The sequence below is a fragment of the Mangifera indica genome, chromosome 2 (assembly GCF_011075055.1).
Source record: "Mangifera indica cultivar Alphonso chromosome 2, CATAS_Mindica_2.1, whole genome shotgun sequence".
Lineage (NCBI taxonomy): Eukaryota > Viridiplantae > Streptophyta > Magnoliopsida > Sapindales > Anacardiaceae > Mangifera > Mangifera indica.
In genome coordinates, this window is record NC_058138.1 from 10,043,276 (window position 1) to 10,065,017 (window position 21,742).

General features: G+C 31.9%; 1 protein-coding gene across 1 annotated transcript; it reads right to left on the minus strand.

The window, feature by feature from the left end:
• Positions 1-1,054: 1,054 nt before the first annotated feature.
• Positions 1,055-1,846, minus strand: LOC123209796 (norbelladine synthase-like). The gene is made up of 2 exons (XM_044627938.1): positions 1,599-1,846; positions 1,055-1,518 (listed from the first exon to the last, which is right to left on the minus strand). The coding sequence occupies exons 1-2, from the start codon at positions 1,780-1,782 to the stop codon at positions 1,220-1,222; spliced, it is 483 nt and encodes a 160-aa protein (XP_044483873.1). The 5' UTR covers positions 1,783-1,846; the 3' UTR covers positions 1,055-1,219.
• Between the last annotated feature and the right edge of the window lie 19,896 nt (positions 1,847-21,742).

A 21,742-nucleotide genomic window follows, 5' to 3' on the forward strand; every position in this document is an offset into this window, starting at 1 on the left:
CCCTGTAAATGTGCTGGCCTAAAACTCTTATTCGATAAAACTGAAAAAATGTAATTAGAATATGCAAGAATATAATATTTAGTTTTAAGAATTTAACATGATTCCGTAGGCACTTTTTTTTATTGGACAGTCGATTCTTCAAATGCTTACGTAGTTTATTATCATAGTATTGACAAATCTCTTCAATTGTCCTTATGTGAGTTTGGTCAACCTTAATTTTTACCATGCAACAAGAATAATTACAAATATTTTTGTGCTTTGCCATTCAAGTATGTCTGATTAAATTAATTAATGTGCAGGCCTTAAACTATTATTCTGTAAAACTAAGGTTAAAATTATTCATTCAAGCATATCTGTATCAAAATATTCATCTAACATTTAAAGTTAAATAAAATCAAGTTGTAATTTTTAATATTACTATCAAATGAAGTCATATATTTATATATATATGTTTTAAGAATTTAACATGATTCCGTAGGCCCTTTTTTATTGGGCAGTTGATTCTTCAAATGTTTACATAGTTTATTATGATACGTAATACTTAATAAGATTAGAATTCAACGTCACAAATACGTTATCGAAATGAATGAAAGGGAGATGATTTATACATACAACCTAATATGATGAAACTTGCAAAATTGGGGGGTAACAAATATGAAGAAGTTAAAAAAAAAGAAGTCACACTGGGTTCAGGGGCGGCTGCAGCACCGGCTTGTCCCATTGTGGCTCTATCACCGGTAACAACTGCTTCATCCTCTTTACAATTCGATAATGGGCGCTGCTAGATAGCCCTTTCTGTAAGTTAGTTCCTATGTTATCCTTTTTCTTTTTAAAAAGAATAAATTAAAAGTACTTTGTAGGCACATTTTCTCCGTCCTTTTTGTTACTGAACAACTTAAAATTTAACTTTTCGAATAAGGAATTCTTCATCCTAATGCACACAGTCTGGTAAAGTTGATTCTAACCACAGTTTTATTGAAATGTGCAATAAGGACTACCAAGAATTTTCTTGAAGGGAAAGAAGCTTCAGATCTATCCTTTTTATTGAAAAAGAATTACAGTCTTATTGAAAATTGCAAATACAATATACAGACACCACAAATATTCTTTATTCATTACCTGTAACGAATTATAAAATAATTAAGAACATACAATAATACATCATTTTTTATAATAATAATAATAATACCATAACGACAACAAATTCCTGATGCAGCTTCTACGAAGGAGGAGGTGCCAGGTTCCCAGTCAGGTACTTCCCAACGGTTTCTGCAAGTGTTTCCACCAGATTGGTGTTTACCAGAGAAGTAAGATTTGCTAACTTATGGTCAATCTTATACTTTATCGTTGATCTTATTATACTTGACGTAGAATTATTTTCAATAATTTTGTATGTAGTTATATAACTCTCGAACCCCATTGCTATAAATCCTCCTTTAAGGGATTTTGTTTGCTTCACGCGTTTCTTATTCTCAACCTTTGTAATCTCTTCCTCCATATAACCAACTCCAGGAGTTCCTAAAACAAAGGCCGAACGGGAATATTTAATTTTTACTAGCTCAAATTAAATTTTTGATAAATTATATTAAAGTAATTACCTGCTGGTAGTGTAACGTTCAGAATTGTGCCAGCATGTCCGTCACCTTCAAGGACTTTAACTCTTCCAAGCACATCTGGCAAATATGTATTTATAATTGTAAGGACCTGAAGGGTGCCATAGATTTCCCACACCGAAGCAGCCGATGCAGCCACCAAAGTATTCGCCGCAACAAGGCCGTGCATTTTGATGTTATGAATTTGGTTTCTTGATGATGGGATGGTTCATTTGTTGTGCTACTGCTTGGTATTTATACTGCTTTATTTGAAGACACAGTCAATACATCGAAATGGAAACAGCCAACGTCGATAAAAAATCATTATAAATAATATCAACTAGAAAGGTGGCGTCTACAAGTGGCAAAGAATTTTTCTTTTTAATGACGAAAGTGGCAAAGAAGTTATCTTCACCAAGGCTAGACTTCTTGTTTTGTTTTTTGTCAAAGGATAAAACACTTGCCTCATCAAAGACCTTTTATTTCAAACAGGGGATGAAAACGATCATATGGCCTGACAAGCTATGCCTTGGTCAATTTTTGCTTGCCCTAATGTATGTATTTATCACCCAACACAAATTCTGACTTTTTTGAGTTTTGAAGAGTTGTCTCTCATTCACTTTGCTGGTAAATTCGTTTTGTTGTTTTTTTTTTTTAAAAAAAATAGTTATTTTACCCTTTCATTAAAACTACAAAACTATAATCAATTCCTTATATAAATTATCAAATTGCCAATATGCTCTTTATCAATTTAAAAGTTTAACACAATTATATTCCATTTTGAGTATACACTTGATATATACAATTATTTAATTTAATGATTTTGAATTTAAAACAAAGTAACATCTAATCACCTTCTGACTTATATAAATATATATTTATTTATGTACTCAGCATAAATACGCATAATATTATTTTTAAAAGTATGTCACTTAAACTTTTAAAAAAAATTTCAAACTCTAACTAATTTTAAATTATTGCATTTTCTTAGTTCTTTGAAGATATAATTATTATTTTTTAAATATATTAAAATTTTACAAATTTAAAAATTCTAAAAATTTTTTTAACACCCTTAATATTTTCAAAAATTATAATTTACCTCGCAAAGTTTTGAAAAAAGAAAGTAGAAAAATAAAAGGAAAAATAAAAAAAATAAGGAAAAAATATATATCATTATGTGATTGATTATTATTATATTTTTAATTTAAAATTTTTTAATTATATTATAAGATATCATTATTTATACATATAATTTTATTGATGTAGTTAATTAAAAAGTTAGCATTATGTAATTATAATAAGTAATTACCAATTTTCTAAGAATCTTATATAGTAACTATTTTATCAAAGAAAATCAAATTTCAATGCATTAATTACCATATAAAAACAATTTCTTGCGCGTTTTAAGGTCAAAGCTTTGACTATTGATGTGATAATTATCATTTTATTATTAAGTAGAAAGGTGCAATATATTATTATATAACTTTATTACAAATTTAATCTAGTATTTATATATTAATTTGAAAATTAACTAGATTAATCAAATAAATCTAGAAATAATAATATTTTTATTATATTATAATATTATATTCTCTCATTTCTTTTTTATCTGTAAGTTACTGTTAATTGTCCTTAAACTAATGAAAACCCTAAATTTTATCACTCAATATGTATTTTAAGACCTAAAAGAAAAAAAAGTTAGCCTAGAGTTTTTGGTTCAAAAATGGAGGAACACATTTGATAAATAATTGTAGTTTGGATGAATTGTAAATTTCTTTCAAAATATTAAATTTAACATATTAAATGGATTTAAGCTATTCAAAATATGTAAATATTAATTAAAAAAGAATTTTTAATAATTAAATGAATAATAATGAATGATAAATAAGAAAAATGTTCTTTATGTGTTTGTCATTTCTTGTATTTTAAAATTTTAAAAGTAAAAACAACTGTAGATCAGTTTAAATTGCAAACCAAATCATAATAAATTATATAATTAAATACTAATTGGAGGCCAAGTTAGTGAATTTGTGAATTATTTGTGTATTATTCGAGTTTTGGTATTATTCACGTATTAAACACGTTCAAAAAAATTTTTAAATCCAAAATATATTAAATACATATTTTACGTTTTTCCCATATTAAACACAAATTATACCCGTATGTTTGTCGTATTTTTGAATTTTTTCCTACACTTAAAAAACAAAATTGTCTCTTCTATTTTTAATTATTTACAAAAATGTCACTGTCATTTGAAAAAAATCCAACAACATTTCTTTCTTAATTTTCAACTTTAATTTTGCATTTCCTCCCCTATGGTTGTATAAAGATTCACTCGGACCTAACTCTGAAATTCAAGCTGATTGATTTATTTGTTTTTCTCAATTGACTGATATATTACTTATTATACAAAGAATTTAATTATTTATTATGTTATATTAGGTTTAATAGTTAATTAAATACTTTACATTTCAGTTGTGTATTGATTTTCAATAGGAGATTCGTGAAAAGTACTAAAATTATTATGATATTGTCTTATTTATTATGATATGTCGTATTAAACTCATATATACGCGTTTCGTACTTTCCCCGTATAAAAATTTTAGAGATTTTTTTATAAACATATTTTTATTATTCGCCGTATTATACCCGTAACATTCACGTACCGTTTTTTTTCCGTTCTCGTATTTACTAAATAGGATTGGAGGTTCAAATTTCCTCATAATTGAATTTTTTTAATATTTGTAAAACATAAATATAATGATGAAAATCTCACAAATATTTTTATTTTTTTAATAACCGAGGATCCATCCATGTTGGTTGAATGGGTAAACTCATAACATAATGATCAGGCTCATAACTATTATACTAAATAAGTCAGAGTTTTACAAACATAACAAAAATTCGAACACAAACTTTCTTCTTCAAAGTTTAATACTTTACTAGTTACTTTTTAATTTTTTTACTGAATTAAAAATATATGAATTAAAGAAAATATACACTCAGTTACTAATTTTTCCCAAAAGCTTGCTTGGGCTGTATCGTTCGGCCTCTGGTAATATCAAAAATTTACAATAAGCTTTTACAAATATTATGAGAAATTCATCTAGTTATTAATGTATTAACCACATAAAATTATTATGTCACCTGAAATATATTTTTAATATTAATTAATTCACAAATTTTATAAGAATTTCATCCAGTTATTATGGTATTGATTAGATAAAATGAGTAGGTCAAAGAAGATACATTTAAAAATAATAATATTATTATTGAAGTTGTTAAAGCTTTGACTAATGAGTTGATTACTGTTTCCAAATGTCAATTAGAAAGGTAATATTATATATTTATAATGAGTTATTACTGATTTCGTAAGAATTTTTTCTACGTATTATTATACTAATTCCAATTAAAATTACAAAAAAAAGAGTAATATATTGAAGCGGTCAATTTTTTGTCAATTAATAATAAACAGAGTCTTCCAATTTATTAAATGAAAAATTCTAATTGGCTTTCGCTACCAATATTCTGAGAATCTTATCCGGTTATTATCTTACCAAAGAAAACAAAATTTCAATGCCTTTGTTAGCCGGTTATTCTCTCCTTAGAAAAATTTGCCAGAGTTGATCAACCGAATGAGTGTCTAGTTATGATGCAAGCAATTAGACATGTGAGCAACATACAAAGACTAAATACACAGTCTACATTCAAGATGCTAGACGCATCGTCTATACACAAATCAAATCAAAATGCAAGTAAGTCTTTATACCCGAAATCAAAATGAATATTCCTAGTTCTAGAATTTGCTCAGTTGTCTTCAATCTTTATCTCCTATATTCTAAACTCTTATAATCCCTAAATAATGCAATCAACAATTGTCATTATTCAATTACCTTTTCCTCCATTACTATAAATATAAGATTGTGTAGAAGCAAACGAGGAACACTTGTTACATTGTAACTTTGTCAAAATTTCAGATTGAGAACTTAATAACATAACAATGAAAATATGTTTTCAAGTATAAGGTTAAACCTCTTTTAAAAAACTTTTCCATCATCCCTATTAACATAACAACTTGCATATGATCACACCCCTGGTCCCAGTTACCTCTCATTGATATGATTTTTTGCATCAACAATTTGATATTAGAAGTAGGGCCTCCCTGTAAAGCTCTCATAAATTTTCCAACAAATAATTTTTTCTTTTTGGTCAAACCTTAGCAAAGAACTATCCTTATGCCCCTCGCGAAAGAAAATTAAAACATGCCCAACTAGTCAAGCTATTAAGTCACCATTGTGTTTCTCTCTCTCTCTCTCTCTCTCTCTCTCTTTTTTTATAATTAAAATTATACTAACCAAAAAGGAGCCACACAAAGAGCACACCACAGGACAACCCTCTAGGTTATGCTAAGGCAACTACAAGCCAGACCAAACAAACACTTTTCTAATCACCCACATTAAAATAAACACAGGAATAAGAGAAAGCACAAAGAAACAAGTACATCAAGAAGAAACACTCCTTCTACAAAAATGCTATTAGGAAAACCCCAATTTGAACCTCAAAGATTAACAAAACTGGTGAAATATTAGAACTTCCAAGGTGAAGGCCTAAGTTCGAGTCTTTGCTATGCTTTTGAAACCTTCACTTATTTGGTGTAGTAGTTATGGGTTCGATCACTGTGTCATAGGTTTACTTGTCCAACAAATATGGGTGAGGTCTTTGGTTATAAAAAAAAAAAAAAAAGCCCCAATTTTGAGCAAGGGCAACATTTTCATTAGAGATCTTGATGTTTGACAAAACGACAGTTTTTTCCCTAACACTTTTTTTAATGTTTGCACGGGTAGTTTCCTTAGACACTCTTCCTCTGCCAAAGCAAATTTTGTTTCTCACCATCCAAATGTGGTAAACCGAAGCATCAAGGGAGAGCTTGCTTACTATGTTTTTCAAGTTATCCTTTTTCCACATCTTAACTTTGTCTTCAATTAATGAATTCCAAGGTTGAGGCACATTGACCCACAAGCAAAGGTTTAGGACGTCTTCCAAATGAAAAGACTAAACTCACACTTAAAAAAGAGATTGTCCATATTTTTTTTTTTACGGTAATTAAAATTCATTAACAAAAAGAGAGGAACAAAATAAAAAGAAACTTTCCTAGGACAATTCCCCTAGGTAAAGATTAGAAACACAAAAACCAAAGCTAACAGGAAACAATGACACCCTGACATAAGAATACCAAGCCAAGAACAAAAGCTAAAATGGGCAACCAAGGACAAACCCTAAGGAAAAGCAAGAGCTAACAAAAAACCCAAAAAAAGAAAAAATCAACAAAAACAAGCACATCCTAGATGCATCTTCAACGAGACATACTAACTATTTCCTCAAAAATGCATCTCAGTAAGCTCCATTTAACCACAAGCTCCATGTTTTTTTCTAGATCTTCTAACATTACTCAACAGAGTTGCTCTTTCCCTCACCACCTCTTTGATCTTAGCTTTAATTCTATCCATAGACATACTATTTCTTCCAAAACAACAACAATTCATTTCCATCCAAATGAAATACACCATGGCATAAAGGCTTAGCTTGCTTAAGATGTTTTACAAGCTTTCATCCTTTTAATACATAGTACAATGGTCTACATAATCACCCAAGGTTGTAGACTATACACTTTTTTACTCATACCCATGATACTTACCCAAATGTCATGGCTAAAATCATAAGAAAAGAAGATATGGTCCAAGTCCTCTTTATCTCTATTACAAAGGTTGTATTTGTCATCAATCAATGGGTCGAATTTTGCAATCCTATCCTTGGTCATTAATCTACCTTTGATGGTAAGCCAAGCTAAGAAAACATGTCTAGAAAAATGTTTCTTACCCCAAATGAGCTTGCTCCAATTCACTTCCTCTTTTCTATTACAAACTTCCTCCTAAATGGATCTTATCGAAAACTTTCCACAAGGGTTTGGTAACCACCACACTTTGTCCTTTCCAACATTCAAAGCATTGACTGGAGAAGCTTTTATATCAATAAGCTACAGGGAATTTGAAATTGGCCATCTCTATTGGTTAGAAGTTATCACTTCCTTCACTTCGACATTCAAAGCAAGGCCAAAATCATACACCACCCTTTTACCATACTTCTCAATTAACGGGCCATAAGGGTGCCAATGATCAAACCAAAGAAAATTACTATCGTCATCCTCTATAATCATCTTGCATTTAGGTTTCATATCATCTCTAAGTTTCCTAGCTTGATCTCTCATAAACTTTGATTTCTAAGCTTGTTGCTCTTAATCTAGTTTATCCACAAAGTGCCATTTGAAGGGGAAGGGATATTCCAAATATGCTTTAACATGGCTTCCCTATTCCAATCCTTGCTTCTAATTAACCTAAGGCATCTTTCTTCCTTCGGCACATAAATGTCTTCCTAAGAAAATCTAGCCTTCTTATTTCCCATGTTAACACCATCTCAAATAAATGCCCTTAAATAAGAGTCAATCTCCTTAAAATCCTTTAAAGGTAGCATGAAGAGGAAAGACCAATAGATTTGTATGCTAAAAAGAATTACCTTATAAGAGTAAGTCTTTCGACATAGGATAAGAAGCGGCTTCTCCAAAAGATGATCCTATTAACAATCTTTTCCACAAGAGGTTTACAATTATAGGTGTTAAGCTTTCTTAAGCACAAAGGAACACCAAGTTATTTAAACAGGATGTCACCTTCCTTATACCCAAACGTGCATAAAAGTTGTTGTTTCTCTTCAAGACTAACCTTGAAGAAATACATATTACTCTTTGAAGGATTGGTTTGTAATCTAGACCAAAAGTGAAAAGCAGTAAGAATGGCTTTAATGTGACCAACCAAATCATTATTCGCCTGAGAAAAAGGAATAAGATCATTCGCAAAGCACAAATGGGTAATGTTATTCACCTTGCATCCCCAATGGTGCCTAAATGTAGGAGAATGTCAAAGGTTGGCAAGGAAGCAAGACAATGCTTCCATAGTAATGACAAAGAGGTAAGGGAAGCTAAGATCCCATTACTTTAACCCTTGAAGATGTAAAGAAACCCGCATGCTCCCCATTGACAAAAATAGAGAAGGAGGTCGTAAATATGCATTCTTCAACCTATCTTATGTACTTGGTTGGAAAGCCCATAGTCTTCAAGGTAGTTACAAGGAAGTTTTAATTGAGAAAGTCGTGAGCATTCATGAGGTCCACTTTGAGGGCACATTTTATCTTTTTCCCGTTCTTGTGAAAATTATGCATGAGCTTTTGGCAAAGAAAGATATTATCCCTAATGTTCTGACCTCCTATGAATATTGCTTAAGTTTTACCAATAAGACTAGGAAGGAAAGGTTTTAACCTATTAGCCAGGATTTTTGTTATGCATTTGTATATAGTATTGCAACTCATAATAGGCCTATAATCTATACAAGAAGAAGGATTAGCAACCTTTGGAATTAAAGCAAGGATGGTGCAATTTACCTCCTTAAGAAGATGTCTATCATTGAAGAAGCTTCGGATAATTGCAACTAAATCTTCCTTGAAAATATCCTAAGATTTCTTAAAGAGGAAAACCTTATACACATTCGGACTCAGTATTTTGTTATTGTCGATGTCAAACATTGATTCTTTTATTTCCAATTCTCAAACTTCCTTAAGTAAAATGGCTACCAAAGATGGGTTTAATTTTGTCTCTATTAAATCATTGATTGCACTCTGGTTGAGTATACCTCCACCTTCTCTATTTAAAACTCATTTGAAGTGATTCACAAACTCTTCCTTGATCTTGGCCTTATCAATGTAATAACACCCATCCATACCTCTCACCCTATTAATGGTATTTCTATTTAAGAAAAAAAAAATATAATCCTTTATCTTCTAACCTTTCTCTAAATTTCCTCGTGTCCTCACTTATATTCTAGCTACCTTTTTAGTTGCTAGAATTTTGTGTCCCCATTTAGCCTTTAGTTTCCTCTCTATTTTTTGGTCATGTTCTTTTTAATCCTTTCCATTTCTCTTGTGGTAGAAAATAAAGTTCATGTGTCTCGGTTTCTATATCCTTAGTTAGGCTAGTTAGGTTCTTACTTTTCCTATCCCTTCATATCTCTTCTTCCCTTCTGGTCTGTCTAATTAGCTTATGGTTTCAAGTTTGTGTTGCCATAATTTGTGTTGTCAAGCTTCAAGGCTTCAGGCAGTTTTGTGGTTCCTCTTTGTTCAAGGCATTTTGCAATGATAGTGAGGGAGATAAGCACATTACTTGAAAACTAGATAAAACCTTAGTAAATGGTGGTTGGAAAATAAGTTTGCCTTGCTCTTTAGCCATTTCCCTTAACAACTCAATTTCAGATCATACCTCCAACTTGGTAGATTGTGGCATGGTGGAAGAGATGAGACGTGTCCATTTAAGTTCTTTATCATGTAGGCGTATCATGAGAGGTTCTTAGAGATTGTTAAAGATAATTGGGAGGAAAGATTGAAAGGCAATCCTATTTATGTTCTTGTGATGAAACTTAAGATACTTAAAAGTGCTTTAAAAGACATGAATAAGAAATAATTTTGGAACATCTTTGAAAAAGTTAATTTGGCTAGAGAACAGCTTAATCTTACCAAAAAAAACTCCAATTTCCACTTAGATAACAGCCTTCTAAGGGAAGAAAGAGAGCTTATTGGGAACCTTAATAGGCTTAGTTTTGTCGAGGATATATAAGCATGACAAAATTCAAAGGTCCATTAGTTAAATGATGGCAATCATTACATAAGATTCTTATTTAAGAAGCTAAACTACAAGAAAAACCCAAATTCAATTAGGGTAGTGCATCTTCAGGATGGCTTAGTCTTTTTTGATAAGGATAAAATCAAATTGGAGTTTGTCAATCACTTTGCAAAGCTCCTCTCTATTTTAGATTAGTATAGAATCAATGTAAATTTACTAAAGCAACTCACTCATTACTATGTTTCGAGGAAAGCCTTGGAAATGGTTTACCCTATCTCAGATGAAGAAACAAAGAATGTTCTCTTTTCAATTAATAGTGACAAGGTTTTAGGCCCCAATGGTTATAGCTCATTTTCATCAAATAGGTTCAAGAAGTGGTGGGGAGGGATGTCATTCTTACCATTAAACATTTCTTTTGCATGAGTCATCTTTTTAAAGAGTTAAGCAATACCATTCTTGCTCTTATGCCAAAGGTGACTAAGCCATTTACTTGTAATGATTTTAGGCTAATTGTATATTACAATACTATATACAAGTGTATCTCCAAAATTTTTACTAATAGGCTAAAAATGATCCTTCTTGGTTTCATCAACAAGGCACAAATGGTATTTGTTGAATGAAGGCATATTAGAGATAATATTCTTTTGTGACAAGAGTTGCTCTACAATTACCACAAGAGCTATAAAGACAAAAGGTTATAAAACTAGATCTCATGAAGGCCTATGACTAGGTGAATTAGAACTTTATGATTTCAATATTTAAGAGTATTGATGTGCATCCTACTTTTGTGCAATGGATTAAGTTTGTACCACTTCCCTTTCTTATTCAATGAGCATCAATGGTGAGATAATTAGATACTTTTAGGGTTCAAGAGATTAAAGGCAAGGAAACCCTATATCACTATACCTTTTTGTTATGTCCATAGAGATCTTCAATGTCGTCTAGATCAATTAAGGAATGATGATTTTGTTGGGCACCATTGGAAGTTTAAGGTTAATAACATCACCTATCTTTGCTTTATGGATAACCTCATGCTTTTTTGTAGGGCTAATGTGAACTCAGTTAATTGTTTAAAAAGAATCCTTGATAAATTCTAACTTTCATCGTGTCTTCGGGCAAACTAATCTAAAAGCAATGTGTTTTTCTTCAAAGCAACTGAAGATAAGAGAAGGGTTATTCTAAACATCTTAAACTTTGAAGAAGGCTCACTTTCAGTCAAATACCTGGGGGTACCTATCAATTCTTCTAAACTTTTAATGGGAGCTTGTTTAACTCTCTTAGAGAAACTTGTTAGTAGGATTACATCTTGGATTAGCAAATTTCTATCCTATACAGGTAGAATGGTGCTAACTAATTCAGTCTTCTACAATATTCAAAGGTATTGGTCATCCATTTTCATTCTTCCATCCAAAGTCCTTAGAGAGATAGATGGTATCCTTCATGCTTTTCTTTAGGATTGTACTAACATGAATAAACACAAGGCTAGAGTTGCTTAGGATGAGGTTTATGTGCCCAAGGATGAGAGAGGGTTTGGATTGATGAAAAGTAGGGAGTGGAATATTGTGGCCATGATGAGACATGTATAGAACTTGATTAGAGATGCCAATCGTTTTCTTTGGGTAAATTACGTTTGGGAGAATAGACTTAAAAGAAGAAATATTTGGGAAGTTAAAACTAATGTGGATAACTCTTAGCTATGAAGAAACTTTTGAAGATTAGAAACATAGTCAAGATGAAAGTGAAGAAGACCATTAAAATAGGGAGAAAACCCACCTTTGGCATGATAATTGGCATCCAAAATGCCCCTTTATTGATGCTTATAGTCGTTGCCTGATTTATGATACAGGATTGAGTGATCAAGCTAAAGTTAAAGAGGTTATAAAAACGGCATATGGGTTTAGCCCCCTATAAACATCCTGAAACTAAATCAAAGAAGATTACTTGTAAGATTTTTTGGAAGGAAAAGATCATATGGTTTGGCTCTCAAACCCTCAAGGTTTTTTTAGCATCCGTTCGACTTAAGAGGAAATAAGGCTTAGGAAAGCTAGTATGCCATGGAGCAAGCTATTATGGTTGAAAAAGTACACTTCTAATACTCTTTTATTTTTTGGATTGCTTTCAAAAACAAACTTCTAATAAGCAATAAGTTAAACAGATTCGAGTTGATCTCAAATGATGTGTATCTCTTATGCAACCTAGGAAAAGAAAATCATGATCATCTTTTCTTTAATTGTGAGACTAGCAAGCATTTTTAGAGTTGCTTACTTGGTCTTTATCATAAAAGTTACATCTCTTTGTTATAGAATGAGTATGTTCTTAGGTCTACAAACAATTAAAGCCATGTCATCTTAAAGAACATTATTTGTAAGATAAGCTTAGAAGTTGCCATCTACATTATTTGGCAAGAAAGGAACAACATTATATATGGTAAAGGGAAAAGAAACCTGGAAATCTTTATCAAACCAATCAAGGACTAGGTTTAGGGAAAGGATGATCTCTTCAACAAGATCTCTCATTCAGATGAGAATATATACCTAATTAACACATGGGGTTTATTAAGATCCATCTTTAGTTAGTCAATTTTAAAGCTTTATTAGATAAGGATAAGAAATCATCATTATTTGCTTAGCATATATGTGCATACATGGAGCATTTTACAATTGTACAAAGTTAAGACAAAAGTCAAACTAGGCTTATTCTTATCAAATTAGATAGACCCAATCCAACATAATTTTACATACACCAAACATGTCAGGATTATTACAATTTGGTCCTTAAGTGCTACAAAGGGTACTTTTAGTCCAAAAACCTTTTTGAGACTTAAAATTCTCTAACTAAATCTTAGAGTAAATTCAAGTCAGATAATCTTATGCTTCCAAAATTCGATTAACTCTTTATCTATGTGATCCATAGGCTCTCTACTAGGTTAGTAGTGATCAAATTCATGTCAAGCTCTTAACCCAGCATTCGTCCTGACACAGACCAAGATTAACTTCTAGTAAAGCATCATGGTCACTCAATTAGCAAAGTGTTAATACTTAACTTCTTAACCTATTAGTGATATGGTTATATATACAATTTGATCATTTCATCATACGATATCTTTTTCAAGGTTGGGGTATAGATACAAATTTAATTTGGCATTGTAATCCATCAGTTGGCCTATTTGAGATATCAATTTTCGTGCTCAAGAATGATAAATTCTTTGTTAGTCTACCACAACCTTCGTACATATCTTAATATGATCAATCATCATCTTTATAGAAATCCATTAATTGGACTATGTTAAGCTAGTGTCAAACCATATGAGTCCATGTTCAAAACAGTCTAATGAGCTAAAATCTTAGAATCACATGTATCATCGTTCACTAAAAGGACATATTTCCTAGTTACTAGAGCAACCAATTATATAAAATCCTTTTGGCAAGTGAACACATTTATAATGTGCACCTATATGTTACACTAAGCTGTCAAAAAACAATTTTGACATGTAAGAAATGTCATCATCTTTCATCAAAGTCATTTAACACAATGATATTTCAACCATTATTACCAGTAAACTTAGTCATGGTAATGTTAGAACTATAGAAGTTTTAAGAACAACCACATAATTTGCACATAAGGTTCTCATGATTGAAATGTCTACTGATACTCTATTGTTCGGGTGGCCATGACACTTTGCTAAAGGCTAATCTTAGTCTGTATCTAAATTCAGCTACCTATTCGTAGAAAGCTTATAGGTTACACATATAAAGAGGTTGATTCGAACCTAAAGGCAAGGATCATTTGATGACAAACCTAATATTTAGGGAATAAGAGGAAAACATGAATAGACTAGGTTTGCCTTTTGGGTTAAAAGAGTCAATTTAACTATGACTTTATTGAAGTATATAACCATACGTACTTGGTGGCGTTGATGTCAACCATGCATAACATGGCATGGCTACACCATGCTTTGCCATGCCTTATGGAAGCATGGCATGACTAGACACTTATTATCCAAGTCGTGAATGCTTGGAGGAAATGCATTGGAGGCATACTTGTGTGTCATCTGTGCATGTCACTTTAGCATGGGATTAATTGGAATCCTAATTAAATTAGGATCCCTATGCATTTTTTTATAAAAGGTATTTTATTCATGTCAGATATTTGTTTAGCCTAGCACAAAAGTTGTAGAAGCCTTATTTCTGGACAGCCTTATGTGTTCATACTTCAAGTGGATACTAGGGCGCCACCTCATAAAAGTTTGATAGCATTCATTTTCTTTGCCACATGAAGACTTGAAAGAGCCACCAATGCAGATATAAACCCTAAAACACCCTATAAGTGTTAGAATATGCCCTAAAAACAAATCGCTTTATTGGTTTTAAAGGTTGTATATCTTGCATATACATTATTAATACAAGAAGAGTTTTGTCATACTTCACATGTTTTCTGCATCACTTTTATATCTATGTTGTAGTTGTATATTACATCCATATTAGTTACATGCATATGACATGTGAAAGGGATCGATGAGTTTTAATAAACGTTATCAAATCGTTCCCTACATAGGTAATCTGTTTGGGCAATAGTATTGCATAGTGGGTATATGCTATATCACCACAGTATATCAGTGGATAATATTAAACATGGTGGATATACATATGGGTAAATAATATAACCCTTTGATGGTTAGAAAACTTATCAAAGGTTATTATATTATATTGTTTATCAAACGTGACCGTTGAATGATGATCATATGGGCATTAATATGTAGTCAATGATACATCGTAAATCATACTAGTGTATAGATCCTTTGACTTGAGATATCATAGTTGTGCTTCGTTTCGGAATGTATAGTTCATACAGTATATACCATGAGGCTAATCATGTCTCGTTCAAAAATCGCTTTGATCATATGTTACTTGAGTGAGAGGACAAGTGATGATCATACAAGGATCCGTCAGCTTGACTGCTCTTGAGTTCCCATATGAATATTGAGAAACATGAAAATCTAAAACACTGACCAGTGTAGATAAAAGTCCACATGAAAAGAGTTTCGATGTGGCACATTATGAGGTATGACTTGATATTCGAAAAGATTAAATCTTGGATTTTGACATTCCATGAATCCAAGTTTAATCGGGATGTAATGACGAAGGGATTGGACTACATGGTAAGTGTGAGTAAGAAAGGTTCAGTTGACATTATGTGAAGCTTGTACTTCATTGTGATGTAGGGGTCATGGGACATTGCTAGATGACACCACATGATCAATGGGAGCTTCGTTTTGTAGCAAAAAATGAAGTATATCGATTAACGACAGTTTTGAGTTATACAGTGATATAATGAAATGTATCGTCCGATATAGGGTCTACGGCTACGTCACTATGAACCTTGAAGGTCACACCCATATTTCAAGGAAGAAAATGGTGTTATGAAGTTGAAAATATTTCTCCATGGTTGGCTAGCACTTTTCGAGGATAAAAATTGTGTTTTTCGAATAAGATTCGAAAAAGGGGCAAAATTGTCATTTTGCACCTTTTAAATTGTTTAGAAAGTTGCATGAATAATTTTAGACACAAATTATTCAACATGTGTCAAATTATGACTTACTCTTAATTATCAACCAATGAGAATTGAACACATGCTTTAACTTGATAAATATCAAATTTAATTTAATAAAAAAAAATGTAGAAAAATGTTACATTTTTCTCTTCTTCTTCTTCTTTTGTCGGGAAAGCTTCTCTTTTTCTTCCATTTTTCTTCCTTGAAAGGTGCAAGTCAAGAGATCACTTATTTTAGTGATTCAAGCTTCCAAACTTCAAATCAAATTACAAGGTACAAGGTAGTTTACATGTTTCTATGTTTAATTTCTTGAAACAACATGAAAATTTTATATTATCATTGTTACATATGATGTGAACATAAATTAAAAATTTTAATTTTCTTGCCAAAATCCTTCAAATGGTATCAGAGCAAGAGTTTGATCCTTGAATGACAAGAACATGCCGTAATTTTAGGTCTTTGGAAGTGTTAGTGCTCAAAACCTAAGATATAAGTTTTGTTATGTATAATTGGTTCAAACCAAGTGTACATATGTTATTAGGAATGTCTTAATAGGATTTGAGAAGCTTTAAATTGTTGAAATTGTGTTGGATAACTTTTGAAATAATTAAAACAAATAAAAAAACCCTAATTTTAGAAATTTGGGTGATTTTTAAATTAACGGTTTAATCATGATTTATACATGATTGTCATGATATACACATGAATTTTAATCTTGACTTTACATGGGAATGTGTTTTTAAGAAACTTAGTTTGTGTGACTTGGTAAAGGGCATGAACAAGTTGACATGATTTTCATGTGTTTGGTTGATGGAAATAATATTCAATGTTGATTGAATTGTTATTAATTCCTTAAACTAGTGCTTGACTTGGTTTGATTGAGAATTGAATTCTTGATAGCTTGGATTGGATAAATTACTTTATGAGTAACCATATTCATGCTTGAATAATTATTACATGGTGAGATGGATTATGTTTGAGTGATGAATGATTCATATATGTCATGATTTGGTGAAATTCATGACACTTGTGAATTTGGCTCATATTAGGCATGTGTTATGTATTTATTTTACAACTTCTAAAATCTATTCATGTTTAAGTATGAATTGAAACATGGTTAGTGAGATTTTGGTGAACTTGTATGTGTTTTGGAAACATCAAGAGTTAGGGTTTCATGGTTGGTTTCAAGAAAAATGCAATATAAAATTTTGGTTTAATTACTTTGTATACTTGTTATGGTTTGATCTTGTAGACACCAAACATTGGATGTGTTTGTGTTTTAGCAAACTTGAATAAAAACCATGAAGTATGGTAAATTATTTGTTAAGTTTACCAAATTACAAATTTAATTTCTATGTTTGAATGTTTGACTATGGTGTTACAAATATTAATATGATGCCCAAAATGTCCTGTTATTATAGGTATATGTGATAGTATTAATGTGTGACATGTGTGTGCTATATATAAGACATTGTGACATGGTAAACATCATGCATCTAAATGTTTAACATTATGTATGCTAGATTGAAATAGACTTAACATATTGGATATGTTTGTTGTCTTAGATACATAAATAAAAACTCAAGTTTGCTAGTCTAGGATTAAGTTATAAGATATTGGATGTCTTATATGCAAGATCAACCTAATGTACATTTTAGATATGTGATATGCTAAGTTGTATGAAAATATAACTTCTTTTGATTATTGAATAATATAGTTGATATGTGTTCAATAGCATGCCTAAGTTTTATGTTTTATGTTATCATGTAATTTATTTATGACATATAACACATAGTTTTGTGTTTTAGAGAACTAAAACTTTTAGGCATAAAATATTCTTACAATACCATTTAGGATATTAGAAAAGTTTTCAATGGCACAAACTGTAAGAATGTGGTTTAGTAACATGTCTTGGGTGACAAATACGTATCCAAAGATACATACTAGACTACTCAAGATATAAACTGAACCTAATTAATAATAATAAAATCTTTTCCAAAGTTTCAATATCAAATTCGAGCCATCCATTGTAGGCTAATTAGGGTTACGTCATAAGGCTGGAAATCCTAGATTTCTATTATGTGACGGATACTATGTCATATGACATAAAATTAGTCGATTGGTGTCTAGTGTACTATTTCTGTCATTCCCTAGATTCTATTATGTGCGGGAGTGATGGGGTATTATATCTGGAAACATTATGGGTTGAATTTGACTAGTTTAGAGTGCTTAGATCTATTATGTGCGGTGCTCAAAGCTAGAGGCTTACATGAATCATAGTTTGCATTTAAAATGTAAAAGGAAATCGATTCCTACTTATTGAGCTTGACGAACTTAGATCTATTATGTGCGGTTTGTCAAGTTTGATAAGAACTTGATTCCCCACTAGAAAATGATCCAATGAACTTTGCGAATCTTTAGCCGGGGAAGTATAAGATTTGAATAAAATAGTGGGAGCTAATAAGATTAGGTTTATTGGTAATTTCTAATGAATTTGTTATTTTTTGCAGCATTCTCTCTTGTGATCTAGAATCTCAAAATGTCAACGGCAAACAATATACTCCTAAAATTGATGGACTCGTATGTACTTATTGGTCCCAATTTTAAGGATTGGCTAAGAAATCTGACCATTGTTCTCAATCTTGAAAAGTCAGCTTATGTCTTGGAGGCACCTTTACCAGCAGCAGTAAACCCTGATGCCTTTGAGGAAGAGCAAAGGGCTTATGTTGAATGGGTAGATGCTGACTTATGAGTTCATAGTTATATGTTGGCATCAATGAACTTTGAACTTCAAACTCAGTTTGAGAATGTGAAGAGTGCGTATGAAATTGTCACTACTTTAAGACAATTATATAGTGAAAATGCTCGAGTGAAGGAATATAATTTGATGACTTCACTATTCAGCATGCGGCTTAAGGAAGGCATTTCCCCAGATGATCATATTATTAAAATGATTAACAACACTGAGGAGTTACAAATTATGGGCACAGATTTGTCGCATAATGTTCAAGTGAATTTGATTCTCCATTCACTCCCTCCAACTTTTAAGCCGTTTATTACAAATTATAATCTCAATAGGATTGAGCGCACTCTCCATGAGCTTCTTAATGATATTCAAAAATTTTACAATAATTAGAAGAAAGAGAAAACACCAGCTGAGTTGCTAGCTACCTTTGCCACGAGAGGCAAAAAGAAGCAAGCTCAAAAGCCTTGGTGGAGAGGTTCACAGATGGGATCTGGGGGACCAAAAGTATAAATAAAGGGTTTTAAGAAAACCACTACTAGACCTTCTAAGATGAAGGGTTATGGCATCGGGGCATCACGTTCTCAGCCTCCACGACCACCTGTTTCTCAAAAAGAAAAGAAGCAAGAGAAAAGCAATTGCTTTTATTGCAACCAAGAAGGGCATTGGAAAAGAAACTGCCCTCTATACCTTGATGATCTGAGAAAAAGCAAAGCAGGTACATATCAGTGTTCTGTAATTGAATTTGAATTAAATGTTAATTCAAACATTAATTCCTAGATATTAGATTCTGTTGCAACTTCACATGTTTGTGCTTGTTTACAGCATCTGCAGAATAGTTCTGCCTTGAGATGTGATAAAATCACACTAAGACTAGTCGATGGGACACGAGTTTCCGCAGAGGTTATAGGTGTATGTAGTGTATAGTTACCTACTAGGCATATAATAACTTTGTATAAAACTTTGTATTTAGCTAATGCCACCAGTATTATCATCTTTATTCCAGTTTTGTGTAAAAATGGTTATCAATTTACCTTTAGTGGAAATGAATGTCTAATTTATTTTGGGAATAGATTAGTAGGAAATGCTATCAATACAAATGGTTTGTATGTGGTAGAACTTGATTTACATAGCACCATGTATTCCAAATCATCTAAAAGAACTAGAGAACACATAAATCCAATAGTTTTATGGCATCACAGATTTGGTCATATTGGAGAGGATCGGATTCGACAATTAGGAGAAAATGGACTTTTAAGTTCATTGGGTTCAGAACCCTATCCCACTTGTGAATCTTGTCTTCAAGGAAAAATGATCAAGCTTCTGTTTAAGAATAAAGGGGAGTAAGCCAAAAATCTATTAGAGTTGATACACACTGATGTGTGTGGCCCTTTTAATGAAATAGCCCGATGAGGTTTTTCATACTTCATTACCTTTATCGATGATTATTCTCAATATGGGTATTTGTATTTAATGAAATACAAATCTGAAGCTTTTGAAAAGTTCAAAGAGTTCTAAAAGGAAGTAAAAAACCAGACTGGAAAGAATATTAAAGCTTTACGTTTAAATTGTGGAGGTGAATACTTGAGTACAGAATTATAGGAGTTCCTAAGAGACAAAGGAATACTATCTCAGTTGACTCTGTCATTCACACCATAACATAATGGTGTGTCTGAATGGAGAAATCGTACTTTGTTAGATATGGTACGATCTATGATGAGTTTCACTGATTTGTCAGTTTATTTATGAGGATATGCTCTTCAGATAGCACTACATGTGTTGCATAAAGCACCATCAAAGTCCATTCGAAAGACACCATATGAATTATGGTATGGCAGACTTCCAAGTATAAACTACCTGAAAATCTGGGGATGTCTAGTATTTGTCAAAGTGGTTAGAACTGATAAACTGGAGTCTCGAGTAGAAAAAGGTCAGTTCATCGGGTATCTAAAAGAAAGTTTAGGATATTATTTCTACTTTCACACTGATCAAAGAATTATGGTCAATAGAAATGCACATTTTCTTGAGAAAGAGTTCTTAGAGGAAAATGGTACAGGAAGGAAAATTATGCTCGAAGAAGAGTCTGGAGAGCCAGTAACTGAGCCTATTCAGGTAAATCCTCTAGGTATACAATCACCTATACCAACTACAACGGCTCAAATAAGAAAGTCTGCTAGAGTGTCTCGACCTCCCGAGAGATATGGATTTCTAACAGAAAGATATTTTGAATCTCTTCTAATAGGAGAAACTGAGCATCTAGAGGATCCAAAAACTTACCAAGAGGCAATATTGGATATTGACTCTGACAGATGGCTAGAGGTAATGAATTCAAAAATTGAATCTATGAATGCCAATCAAGTATGGACACTCGTTGATCCACCTGATGGAATATCCAGTTTGATGAAACAATTTGAGTATTCGGTTTCATTAAAAATATGGATGAGTCGTGTGTCTATAAATTGGATAGGGATAAAATTGTCATTTTCCTAGTCTTGTATGTAGATGACATATTACTAATTGGAAACGACATTGGCACCATAACTGAGGTTAAGCTATGGCTAGCGAAATCTTTCTCCATGAAGGATCTAGGAGAAGCAACTTATATTCTAGGTATTTGCATCTATAGAGATAGAGCAAAAGGATTAATAGGTTTATCTCAAAAGTTATACATAGACAAAGTGTTGAAACGATTTCACATGTAAGACTTTAAGAGAGGTTTTCTACCATTTCCTCATGGAACACATATATCAAAAGATATGTGTCCAAAGACTGATGAGGAACGACAGTGAATATGTGAGGTGTTATATGTTTCGATAATAGGTAGTCTCATGTATGTCATGTTATGTACATGACCAGACATTGTTTTTGCAGTTAGTGCAGTAAGCAAATATCAGTCAAATCCTAGAGAAAGACATTGGACAACAGTAAACGCCATCCTGAAGTATTTAAGAAGGACCAAGGAGTTGATACTGGGTTATGGGGGTTCAAAGTTGACTCTCAAAAGATACTCAAATTCTGATTTTTAGTCAGATGTAGAGGATAGAAAGTCTACGTCTGCATTTATTTTTGTTTGTAATGAAGACGCAGTCAGTTGGAAAAGTGCCAAACAGTCGACTACTGCAAACTCTACTATAGAAG